Source organism: Salmo salar, chromosome ssa10, assembly GCF_905237065.1.
Source record: "Salmo salar chromosome ssa10, Ssal_v3.1, whole genome shotgun sequence".
NCBI classification, from domain to species: domain Eukaryota; kingdom Metazoa; phylum Chordata; class Actinopteri; order Salmoniformes; family Salmonidae; genus Salmo; species Salmo salar.
In genome coordinates, this window is record NC_059451.1 from 84,299,153 (window position 1) to 84,312,518 (window position 13,366).

The window sequence follows — 13,366 nt, forward strand, 5'->3', positions numbered from 1 at the left end:
TCTTCTCCGCAGTGAGTTTGTATCTGAGTACCTCCCCGACCCTTCACCGAATACGAACACATTCGGGACCGTCTGATTTGTGGGTTGGGCCGGAGCCAGAACACACGTGGGTAAAGCAGCGGTTTGACATTGTCATTGGCTTTGATACTATGATTGGTTAGAGACGATCCAATCGCTGATGACTTTGTTTTGTACAATGCCCCTCATCACAAAAGACTTCAATGATGGCAGTCTCAGACGAAAGTATGTAGCGAATGACAGAGCAGCGGAAGAATTTGGTGTGAGTTGTCGACTCGTCAGGCTAGACTTTCGGGGTCAGTTTATTATTATTATTATTATTATTATTATTATTATTATATAAGTCTAGGGGTTATTAGGTAAGACTGCCCACTTGAGTAAGACCAGGAACCAAATTATGGTATCTTGGTTCAAGGATCCCTACGTGTGACCCTTGGAACACATATTCCAGACACCTCATGCACTGGCGTACCGGACACACCCGCAGACCACGCAAGGAGTGGCCTAAAGGGTTACATCTATTATAGTGATCGACCTATTGGTGTTTAAAGGTAAACACCTTCTGAGATAATGAATGCTATTGGTTGTCCATGGTGGTAGGCATATAGCTTTGGGGTGAGCTGCTATATAATGTTTAGAGCCAGTGGACATTTGGGAAGAGTTCCTTAATGTCTGTGAAGCTCCAAAGGAAGATGGAGGAAAGGAGACTGAGGCTGCAGGAGGAGGCCAACAGGTGAACATTCATCCACTCTGACAGTAGAGCTCGGTACACAGAACTGTGAGACTTGTACTGTTATATGACCTTACAGGCTAACAGCATAAGAAATGTCGGAAGTATAACTGTGTAGGGATTAGAATCAGAACAGAAAGCCGATACTTGTGTGCTTGCAGTTAAGTATAGAATATTTCCAAACGATTTCCCTTCATTGACCACTCAATCCACCCATGATTGATATAGTATGAATGAAAGTCATTGAATGGTGCTTGGAGCTGAGCTCCAGTTACATCCATATACCAGATTAGTAATCTGTCTGTGCTGTATGCAGGAGGTTTGCTGCATCTGGAACAATTACTGGAGAAGAACAGGAACAACGTGTTCTGTACACAAATACTTTGGAATATGAACAAGATCATGTGAGTTCAGAGTTCAGTGACAACTTGACAAGCTTTTGTGTTGATAAGTGAACTTTAGTGTTTGTTTTCAGAGAATGAGAAGGTTATTGGCTAAGTGACTGCTGTCGAGTTGTGCCCTCATCCTGTGTATGTGTTTGACTTACAGGACTGGCCCAAGCTTTGGAAAGCGAAACTCAAGAAAAATCCTGATGATGCCACCTTGGTCACCGGCCTTGTTTCATGTCTTCTCAGGTACTGAACACGAGGCAGCACAAGGCAGTCATCTATTTTGCCAAACATAATGTTACTTAATTTCCATTTGAATAGAGGAGTAACTTGTGTTTTGTGCTCTGTGTATCCTAGCTGTCCAGACCACCCTGTGATTAAGCTACTGAAAAGGCTCCAGTACAGAGTTTACAACAGGCTCTATCCAATCGTGAGCAAGAGTCTACCTGCAAGTCCTGCCCTGCCCATGAAACCCTCCCGCAGCACTCAGAGCTTGTTGATCTCAGACTCCCATCAGAACGTTTCAAAATCTGCCACGGGTCACAGTCTGTCCTCCGACGCCTCTTTCAATATCTCCTCCTCCCATGACCATAATGCCAACGAGGCGGAGTTGGATAGTGATGGGCCACATACTCTGGACAGGGAGAATTTGTTTGAGGATATGGAGCAATTCCTGACACAGATGGACCGGGCTCCCTCTCATAGGGACCCTGACATGATCTTTGAACCATCACAGTTAGATCAGGAGTCCCTTGTTCAGGACTTGGAGATGCATGCTCTCAAAAAGCACCTGAAGGCTATAGTGAAGGACATCCATATTGCCATTGGTTAGTAGTAAACCTCACTTTGACAGGAAATGTGTTCTCTAATGGAAAATATATAGAACAAATGATAAACATATTTGTTTGTGTTCCAGATCAACTGCTGTCTCTGTGTCTGCTCTCATTTGAGTGTCTGAACACAGCCAGTTCTAAGGACCTGTGTGTGGCCAGCATAGAGGAAGCCTTCTTCACTCCCATCTGGAGACCTCTGTTGACCCTCTTCAGGTAAAGCAGCTTCAAGTCTTATCCCCTCGTTTTGCTTTTTTACAATTTTCTAGTCTTTTAATTTACAGTCAGTGCTTATACGACTGCTTACATTTTTATGGCCAATATACTAAAACCCAGTCCAACACTATGTATTTTGCTGCTCTGATCACATTTACATATTTTGTGATGATGATTGAAACCTCCTTGTATGCAGAATGAGGCGGATGTCAGGCAGTGGTCAGTAGATGGCGTCAGTAGGCTACAAGTAGAAACTGTTTAGTGAGATGATTTCTAGACCTGTTACAAGTTTGTTGTGCAACCATTCGTTGATCTATTCAATCTAATGTCCATTTAGAAAGTAGTTCAGGCTGTCAGTCATGTCACAAAACCTGTTGATTAGTCATGGGTAACCCCTTGCATCTTTGTGTGTCCTGGACTATGCAGGAAGGTCCACAGAGAGAGGGAGCTGTCCTTTGAGTCCAGTATGAGGCTGTATCAGGACGCCTCACCTGGTGACATTGGTGTCGCATCAAAACTGTACCCCCAAGACCCTGTTGTGATGCATGGTTCCTACCCCTATGAATCAGCAGTGCAGGAGCTTCGCTTGCTGTGCAGAGATTGCTGTCCCCAGAAAAAGCTGGAGTGCATTGGTGAGTGAACCCCTTAAAAACCCTCACTGGACAATGATAGTGTGGGAAGTGTTCTTCACATTACTCATACAGGGGAAGCATTTGATCTCTACCAGCACCATTGTTTATTGAATGCTGAATGAATGCCATGGGGGACAAATCCATGTCTCTCTGGCACAATAACATCCAGTACACTTTATTTCAGACAGGCTGGAAGCTGAATTGACTTGTTTGGTCTAATTGTGTAATGTTATTGATGTTGTTTTCCATATGCCTATCTATGAGTCACCTTTGTTTTTGCTTTCTGTTCTGTTGCAGTTCGGACATTGCGTCTGATCTGTGCTTGTGCTGAGGACTACTGCTGCCTTCATGAGGCGGATTCCAAAACAGCAGCCATGTGAGTCTAGTACTGCAACATTGCTTTTATGAATATGAACATGCTCACATGCTGGACTATGCTGATTTCTCTTTCTTTCTCACTCTCTGACTCGCACACATTTCAAATAGCGTTATTTATATTTCAATGTTTTTACCTCTAATTCTTCTGTTTGTGCTTTATAAAGACTATGACTTACGGTAGAGAATGTTTTGGGGGGGTATCCTAATATAATTGAGGACCTCTTGCCTCAGTCAGTGGTCGCCTTGTCAGACTTCATCAGGGCTCACTAAGGCCAGACACAGTAGGGGTCTGGATCCCCACCCCCTGCAGAGTGCCTCATCCTGGCCGACCCTCAAAGTGGGTTGCCTTGTCTGGAACTTACCCAGGCAGGTCCCAGCTAGCATAGGAGCCGTGGGAGGGAAAGCAGCTCTACTGAGTAGCAGAAAGAGCTATAGGTCAGAGACCATCTGAAGGGAATACAGAGTGTAGACGCCAAGTCATGCTTGAGGTTTGGGTGGGGGGCGAGTAATATAGTGAGGAAGTTTACTGGGTTGTTTGCTTGATTTAGGGGTCTACTACTTGATGATTTAACGAGGCTTGCCAGTGTAGGCAGGAAACTGATGAGGTAGATCACAAACATTTAAGAGCCAGTCCACAAGCTACCTAAATGACGGCCAGTAAACAGCTGTCTGCATCGTAGCCCATTGCATGAGCTTATACAAGGCGCCTTTAAAACAAAACTGTTAGAGGATGTGGGCTCCAATTCTATGCTCCCCCGCCCAACAAAACAAATCTCTGTCCCTCTCATTTTCTCTCTGTCTCATATTAATGTTTTAGTGGCATTCAGAGAAAAGCTCATGCTCTGTATCTGTCTCCTTGTATCGATGTAGTCCGAGCTGAATTCCACAAAGCCTGGTCTCTGCTCCACTCTGTTGGTGGAGTTCATCAGGAACTTCCTTCAGCGTGGAGTTTAGTCAGCTAGGTCTAGTCAAGATATTTTGGGGTGTGTGTGATGTTTGGTTTTGAACATGGCATACTGTTTCCAACAGTTTCCATTTTAGGGGGTAATATCTTTTCTCCATTGCTTGTTAATGTTCAGTGTGTTTCACTTGAAGAAAAAGGTTGCCCACACTATTGAAAGAAGTGCTTCCTATTCTGAGTTGTCAGTTTGAGACTGTAGAATGAATGAATGGGTTCAATGTGGCCATTATTCTCACTAATTACTTTCTATTGTGTTCACATGAAAGTATGAATGCAGTACGCATGTGTGAACATTATCATTCCATTTTCCCTTTTTTCTTGTCACCTTCGTTTCCTTTTTACACACACACGCAGTCCGCAGCCAACTTCCTCATTCATTGTTCGTCTCATTCTTTCTATTGTTTCTGACCAGGTGGGGGCTCATTTTGTTTTCTCCATCCTCTTTTGTCTGAACCAACTCCCATTTCGATTTCTTTTTCTCCCTCACACTCCTCTACATCTCTTTTCACTTTGTCTTTTTCAATATCAAAATGTTTTTCTCAAATTAACCGTTTCATTTTTGATTTCAATCTGATTTTTCTGATAACAATGTACTGGCTTTTTAATTATGTCAACTTTGTCTATGACTGGTTGCATTATGACGTTTCATGTTTGACCCTGAATTTGATATTTATGCTAAAACTGGAATTTGTAGACACTAATTTGAAGATTCTAGGAATGTATGTGTCTGTGCATATTTACAGTTAAGGAGGGTGTGATTTTATTTTAATATTTTTTGGTTTTGATTATGGGTGTAAAGTGTGAGCCCTGGCTCTCTGGGGTTATATGACACGGTCCACACCTCTTTAACTTGCATGCCAGGGATTTGGTTACCTCTGGCTGGGTCAGTAAGGGGACAGTCATCCACCTTCTCACGCAAAGCAATCTGTGATTGCGTGTGATGGGTGATTAACAAGGATCACTGGACCAGTGGAGATATTATCATTAGTGAAAATGTGTACCACAACAGATTATAAAAGTTTTTAACACTTGAATTCCAACACAACCATTTCAAATATGATTTGATTTGATTTTTAACTGTTTGTAATTACTTGGCTTCTTCTCTGTTTCTTTGTTAGTGGGGCAGATGACTTGTTGCCCATCCTCTCCTATGTGGCTCTGCACTGTGAGCTGCCTCAGCTGGTGTCAGAGTGTGCTGCCCTGGAGGAGTTCATTCACGAAGGGTAGGTCTCCAACTTACACACACACTTTTAAAAGTTCACCTCACAGAAAACATGTCCCCAACTCCATTGTACCTCTCCCCCTCCAATCTCAACTCCTGACTCTGTAGACTATCACCCTCTGGCTTAGTCTGTATCAGTTTCCCCTTGCGTGTCAGCTCAGACCACACCCGAGAGCTCTATTTATCTTAGTAAAAACAGCCTTTAATAGGCTGGTTAGATTGGCAGTGATAAAGGAATGTGGGGATATTCTGGTTTGGTTTTCCTTTCCAATAAAAATACAAATAAAAGCCTACTTGATGTTTATACAGCTCAGTGGTTTGGAAGAGCAGAGTGTAGGGAAGGCTGGGCTCACTGGGTCCAAGGCCCTACCGAGGCGGGCCCCCCATGTAGGAATTATTGCTGTGATTTCCAGAATGACACGTCAAAAAGTAAAGAGGATGGGGTGATGTTATTTACATGCCTATAAAAGCACACGCCCCCTGCCCACCCCCACCATAGAAGCTTAAGGATAGATATCTTTCGATCTCTCTTTCTCTCACTCACTCTATCTCTCTCACACACATAGCCCTGGCATGAGTTGCTCTCGTGTCTTGGTCTCATTAGCTTAAGGTCACCCAGAGTTGACTTGAGGCTCAGGCCTTTCACTGCTCCCTTAAGAAAACCTCCACCCTGCCCACTGTCCCCCCTTTTCATCCTCCCCACAAATCTGCTCTTCCCTCCCCCTTTTATATACAGATGGGCCAGGAAAAAAACTTGTTTTACTGGACCATTTGCCTTGTTTAGTCATGGTATGGTCTGATATGAGGGAAGTTGTTGCATAAAACCATCTTTATGGTAATCCTCAGAAGGAAATGATGTGAGCGTTGGTTTGTTGTTAAGGGCAAAATGGAATAAATGAATAACATATCAGGTGTTGGTATTCAATCACTCCATCTACAATGATGATTACCAAGATGCGGTTATGTTGAATTTCTTTTATTGATCTGTCTGTAAATTGTACAACGATGGTGCAGAGAGTTCTAACAGTTCTTCTCTATCTCAGGTATCTGATTGGAGAGGAGGGCTACTGCTTGACCTCTATGCAAAGTGCTCTGCAATATGTGGAGTCATTGCACACAGGAGGTTTTCAGTTGCACAACACTAAATCTGCCTGATACAGGTAATATACATCCAAGATGATCAAGTCACACTGAGTACAAACAAGATCTTTCTCAAATGCATCCTCATTTAGAGGCAATTCTTCAATATTATTTCGTTTTTAATCTCAATTGTTTTTATGTTACCCTTAACATTTCACTTCATTTTACCATTGTTAAGTTGAGGATTCTATGATAACATTGAGAAGGGCCCAACTAGAAGTGATTGAACTGATTGGGGTTGGAGGGTTCATTGTTCTCAGTATCTATGAAGTTGGATGTCGTATAGTATAGCGGGCCATTGAGCAGTCTTCCCAGAGCTGGAGAATTAATCCCTGTGTAAATTCTATGTGACATCATCAAACAGTCCCACCTAAACTCCCGGTGACATAATTAATCCATGCTAACTAAACATTTGACTTAAAAGTGTGCTCTGTCTGCAGAGCTGTCAGTTATGCAAGGCTGTTCAGTTATGAGAAGGACTCCTCTGTTTCACATTTCAGATGGAATAACAGATTTAGTTTAAACGTCAATCCGATCTCCTCCCAATTCATGCGTCCTAAATGGAACAGTCCGTTGTCGCCATGGATATAAAGGGGGATGATTTGGAGTGTCCCTGTAGCCTTTTCTCATTGAGTGGCCAATCAATGTTTTACAGAATTTAATCGAATCATTTTATTTGAATTTGGGGATTATTGGCATTCTTTGTTCAGCTCCTGTTGATCTGAATTGATTCTGTATAACTACACACATGGGCACGGTACTGCACTTCTACATAACATGGAGGTGCAGGCTAGTGCTGTAGTCTGATTCTCTCCCCTTCTCTCTGAAGTGTGGACTCTTTCACCCCTTATGGATGTCAGAAGGAATGGACTGGTGTAAAAGGGAAACTCCCTAGCCCATGCTTACACTAATCCAATGCTTTTAACTCCATGAGGGGGTGTAAGCAAGTGTACACTTTGGGTAGAAGGGTAACGGATCGGAATGCAACCCTGGACCAAGCGAATAGCTACTTTTTTTACACCTAAGAACATTCAACCCACAAGTTTATTGATTGAAAGGGCATCCATTAAATACAGTAACAGGACACTTGAGCACATTGTTGGTCTCAAATTGTGTATCTGGGTGTTTGGTACCAATGAATTGAGTGCTTATTGTTTGCTGTTTCAGAGTGCTGCTTTGAAATGGAAACCAGTATTTCCCCTTGTTGCAGTGCTCTGGAGTGGCAGTGCCTGTTAGCTGCAGACTGGACCACCATTCAACTTAATTCAGATGTTCTGCGCAAGAAAGGATCCTATACTTCGGCTTTCAAATACATTTTCTTTTTTTTTAAAGTGATCCCTATTGAACTGTAGTTTCTATGCAACAATGGTTCTGATGGGCTGGACATGATTTCCAAGTTCTGTTTGTGTTCAGCCAAGTGTGTTCAGCCAAGTGATTTGACATGGCCTGTTGATTGTTACTTGGACTAGCTGCAATGTGGAATGGTCTGGATGGACTACATCGTCTTTGGTTATGAGTCCCCTTATTTGAGGGGCATTTAGGTCAAATGCTTGAAGCTTTGTCATAAGTCACTGAGGTCTAGAAAATATTTTATCGCTATTGTCCAATATTGCACATTTTTATTACTTTCATTTATGAACTGACCCTGTCATTTACCACCATAGAGCAAAATGTGTGTATTTTTGAAACTCTAAAAAAGCATGGATTGATAAATGATTGTGTAGATGCTTACAGTAAATTATGATAAATGATTCTTATTTTAGGAGAGGAGATGTGGAAATGAAGACCCAGATGCCTTTAGATGTATTTAGATTCTAGTTTCATTTTAATCCTTGCATTCAGGAGATGTTTTAGGATAATGCTAAAGAAAAGAACTAGGTTGGTATTTATTGTGCTACCTGAGAATGTGTGTGTGTGCAATAATGTGTGGGAACAAATCCTCTGTGTAAAAGTACATGCAAAATTGAGATATGGGGCCCCCATGTGACCATGATTTAAAACAAATTTCCTGTTCAAATGAGTTAGTAATAACTTGTTGGGAGATATTTAGAAGTAATCTTTTATATTTTGTGCTCTTGGGTGGATGGCGTTATAGAGGGGATTCACAAGGGGGTGTGTTTAATTGCTCTTTAGGAGCATCTTAGAACAGAAATTGGTAATACTTACTTTTTAATTATAACTTTTGCACTTTAGCTTTGTCCCACTTCTGAAATCCCCATCACTTAAACAAAATCACTGTAATAGTGTGCGCGCAAGCATGCACTTGCAGATTAAATGTTAAAGCAGCAGGGACTGCGAACATATGAAAGGCATTTTGACATCATGGTTTAATGTTTTCACAACAATGGTGTTTTATACTTACAGAATGTATCATGAACTGGTGTTATTACAGTATTAGGTTGAGCCATGTTAATTAAAGAGTTTTATCAAATCAAATTTTATTTGTCACATGCGCCGACTACAACAGACCTTACCGTGAAACGCTTACTTACAGGCCCTTAATCAACAATGCAGTTAATAAAATATTTACTAAATAAACTAAAGTTTAATAAATATAAGTTACGTAATACAGGGGGTACCGAGTCAATGTACAGGGTAGTCGAGGTAATTTGTACATGGAGGTAGGGGTGAAGTGACTATGCATAGACGATAAACAGTGAGTAGCAGCAGTGTAAAAACGGGGGGGGTCAATGCACATAGTCCGGGTGGCCATTTGACTAATTGTTTAGCAGTCTTATAGCTTGGGGGTAGAAGCTGTTGAGGAGCCTTTTGGACCTAGACTTGGCGCTCCAGTACTGCTTGCCATGCGGTAGCAGAGCGAACCGTCTATTACTTGGGTGACTGTAGTCTTTGATGGTTTTTTTGGGCCTTCCTCTGACACCGCCTAGTATATAGGTCCTGGATGGCAGGAAGCTTAGCCCCAGTGATGTTACATTCCCCAGTTTCTGTGTTTTGGGTTTGTTTGTGTATATGTATGTGTATTTTAGGAAAGGGCTTCCTGAAGTCCAAAGCAGCTGATTGGTTAGCCCCATTTCAGATTGGCGCTCTGACCCCGCCCTCTCGTCAGGAGATACAGCTGTCGGCAATTACAAACTCCTTCCCCAGCTGGATAAAAGCCAGTGTTGCCTTGTTAGGAGAGAGAGCTTCTTAGTATGTCCTGTGTTTTGTTGTTGGTCTGTATAATTGTTGTAAAGTATTTTGTAGCTGGTCCTGCAGACGTATGTCAAAAGGACTTTTGATTATTGAATTTGTTCACTTTACGTTAGTAATTATTCTATTTTTGTTCCCGAAGGGGAAGGCACCTTGGGAGTGCTTAGGCAAGAGGCCTGCGGGCATACATATACCCGTAGTATTTACTATGTCTATGCACACTAGGTAAGACCTGGGCGGACCATCCCCTGTATTGGCGTGCCAGGTGGTACTAAGATGGGTAAGTAATGGGTAGGTAAGGTAGGAGAGGGGGCTCTTTAACTTTTTACTCTCTTTGCTTTGGTTCCGTCCAGCCCCTTTTCCCCAAATTACCGTGTGAAGGAAATAAATTCCCTGTGATAAAATTCTCTGCCTCTGTCATCTGTACCCACACCTGCAATCCCATACCTCTTTCACTCCACGGGGAGTTGAGTGTAGCAGGGTGTTGCGTTCCCTCCAAGAGGTGTGCGTAACAGATGTATAATTTTTTTTTAAGAATGTTTAGAAATAGAGTCCAGTTGTCTGGATATTTGGATTCTATTTCTATGTTTTATAGTGTCTAGGGGACATGTGCTGAGAGGTGACTAGTTAGTTTCTACCAGGCTCTAACAGTCACTCAAAGCACTGGAGATAAAGGCAATGGTCACTTTCCAGGCTGACTACTTAAAAAAATATATACATTTTAACCAATGTCTTTTCTCTTCTCTACACATCTACACTGCATGAACAAAAATATGTGGGTACCTGCTTGTCGAATATCTCATTCCAAAATCATGGGTATTAATATGGGGTCAGTATCTCCCTTTGTTGCTATAATAGCCTCCACTCTTCTGGGAAGGCTTTCCACTAGATGTTGGAACATTGCAGCAGAGACTTAATTCCATTCAGCCACGAGCATTAGTGAGGTCGGGACCTGATGTTGGGCGATTAGGCCTGGCTTGAAGTCGCTGTTCCAATTCATCCCAAAGGTGTTTGATGGGGTTGAGATCAGGGCTCTGTGCAGGCCAGTGCAGTTCTTCCACCAATCTCGGCAAACCATTTCTGTATGGACCTCGCTTTGTGCACACGGGCATTGTCATGCTGAAACAGGAAAGGGGCCTTCACCAAACTGTTGCTACAAAGTTGGAAGCACAGGATTGTCATTGTATGCTGTAGCATTAAGATTTCCCTTCACTGGAACTAAGGGGCCTAGCCTGAACCATGAAAAACAGCCCCAGACCGTTATTCCTCCTCCACTAAACTTTACAGCTGGCACTATGCATTCGGGCAGGTAGCGTTCTCCTGGCGTCTGCCAAACCCAATTTGTGTGTGTGTGTGTACATAGTTGAAGTCGGAAGTTTACATACATGTTAGCCAAATGCATTTAAACTCAGTTTTTCACAATTCCTGAAATTTAATCCCAGTAAAAAATCCCTGTTTTTGGTCAGCTAGCATCACTTTATTTTAAGAATGTGAAATGTCAGAATAATAGTAGAGATGGTTTATTTCAACTTTTATTTCTTTCATCACATTCCCAGTGGGTCAGAAGTTTACATACACTCAATTAGTATTTGGTAGCATTGCCTTTAAATTGTTTAACCTGGGTCAAACGTTTCGGGTAGCCTTCCGCAAGCTTCCCACAATAAGTTGGGTGAATGTTGGTCCATTCCTCCTGACAGAGCTGGTGTAATTGAGTCAAGTTTGTAGGCCTCCTTACTCGCACACGCTTTTTCAGTTCTGCCCACAAATGTTCTATGGGATTGAGGTCAGGGCTTTGTGATGGGTACTCCAATACCTTGACTTTGTTGTCCTTTAGCCATTTTGCCACAACTTTGGAAGTATGCTTGGGGTCATTGTCCATTTGGAAGACCCATTTGTGACCAAGCTTTAACTTCCTGACTGATGTCTTGATGTTGCTTTAATATATCCACATAATTTTTCTTCCTCATGATGCCATCTATTTTGTGAAGTGCACCAGTCCTACTGCCACCCCCATGCTTCACGGTTTGGATGGTGGTTTTTGGCTTGCAAGCATCCCCCTTTTTCCTCCAAACATGACGATTGTCATTATGGCCAAACAGTTCTAATTTTGTTTCATCAGACCAGAGGACATTTCTCCATAAAGTTCAATCTTTGTCCCCATGTGCAGTTGCAAACCGTAGTCTGGCTTTTTTATGGCGGTTTTGGAGCAGTGGCTTCTTCCTTTCTGAGAGGCCTTTCAGGTTATGTCGATATAGGACTCGTTTTACTGTGGATATAGATACTTTTGTACCCGTTTCCTCCAGCATCTTCACAAGGTCCTTTGCTGTTGTTCTGGGATTTATTTGCACTTTAAGCACCAAAGTACATTAATCTCTAGGAGACAGAACGCGTCTCCTTCCTGAGCATGTATGATGGCTGCGTGGTCCCATGATGTTTATACTTGCGTACTATTGTTTGTACAGATGAACGTGGTACCTTCAGGCATTTGGAAATTGCTCACAAGGATGAACCAGACTTGTGGAGGTCAACAATTATTTTCCCTGAGGTCTTGGCTGATTTCTTTTGATTTTCCTGTGATGTCAAGCAAGGAGGCACTGAGTTTGAAGGTAGGCCTTGAAATACATGCACAGGTACACCTCCAATTGACTCAAATGATGTCAATTAGCCTATCAGAAGCTTCTAAAGCCATGACATCATTTTCTGGAATTTTCCAAGCTGTTTAAAGGCACAGTCAACTTAGTGTACGTAAACTGCTGACCCACTGGAATTGTGACACAGTGAATTATAAGTGAAATAATCTGTCTTAAACAATTGTTGGAAAAAGTACTTGTGTCATGCACAAAGTAGATGTCCTAATCGACATGCCAAAACTATAGTTTGTTAACATGAAATTTGTGGAGTGGTTGAAAAACGAGTTATAATGACTCCAACCTAAGTGTATGTAAACATTTGGCAATTATTCAGACACCTTGACTTTTTCCACATTTTTACTTTACAGCCTCATTCTAAAAATATGGAAAACAAATTACTTATCTATACACATTGTCCCATAATGACAAAATGACTACATTTTTTGATTTTTTTTTTCTAAAGATTTCTTAAATAAAAAAACATACCTTATTTAAATAAGTATTTAGACCCTTTGCTAAATTGAGCTGTTGTTTCTACAACTTGATTGGAGTCCATCTGTGGTAAATGTTTGCTCTTTTGCACCCCAGTATCTCTACTTGCACATCATCTGCACATCTATCACTCCAGTATTAATGCTAAATTGGAATTATTTTCGCCTCTAGGGCCTATTTATTGCCTACCTCCCTACTCTTCTACATTTGTACACACTGTACATAGAAACATCTATTTTTCTTTTGTGTTATTGACTGTACGTTTGTTTGTGTAACTGTGTTGTTTTTGATGCACTGCTTAGTTTTTTTTTTTGGCCAGGTCGCAGTTGTAAATGAGAACTTGTTCTCAACTGGCCTACCTGGTTAAATAAATGTGAAATAAAAAATTATATTTATTTTATTTATTTATTATTATATATATATATATAATTTTTATTTTTTTTTTCAATTGATGAACATGATTTGGAAAGGCACGCCTGTCTCTAAGGTCCTACAGTTGACAGTGCATGTCAGAGCAGAAACCAAGCCATGAGGTCAAAGGAATTGTCCTCAGAGCCCCGAGACAGGATTGTATTGAG

General features: G+C 41.7%; 1 protein-coding gene across 2 annotated transcripts in view; it reads left to right on the forward strand.

Moving 5' to 3' along the window:
- vps9d1 (VPS9 domain containing 1) overlaps positions 1-8,952 on the forward strand; it is a 30,240-nt gene extending 21,288 nt beyond the window's left edge. Inside the window, exons 7-16 of one of the 2 annotated variants that reach the window (XM_014124301.2) lie at positions 699-751; positions 1,065-1,152; positions 1,298-1,383; positions 1,495-1,964; positions 2,054-2,183; positions 2,610-2,815; positions 3,113-3,191; positions 5,273-5,377; positions 6,420-6,536; positions 7,684-8,952. In XM_014124301.2, coding sequence (XP_013979776.1) covers positions 699-751; positions 1,065-1,152; positions 1,298-1,383; positions 1,495-1,964; positions 2,054-2,183; positions 2,610-2,815; positions 3,113-3,191; positions 5,273-5,377; positions 6,420-6,531 — 1,329 coding nt within the window. In that variant the 3' untranslated portion in view covers positions 6,532-6,536; positions 7,684-8,952. The remainder of the gene's footprint in view (positions 1-698; positions 752-1,064; positions 1,153-1,297; positions 1,384-1,494; positions 1,965-2,053; positions 2,184-2,609; positions 2,816-3,112; positions 3,192-5,272; positions 5,378-6,419; positions 6,537-7,683) is intronic. The other variant, XM_014124302.2, reaches the window with a different exon arrangement.
- Positions 8,953-13,366: the final 4,414 nt, after the last annotated feature.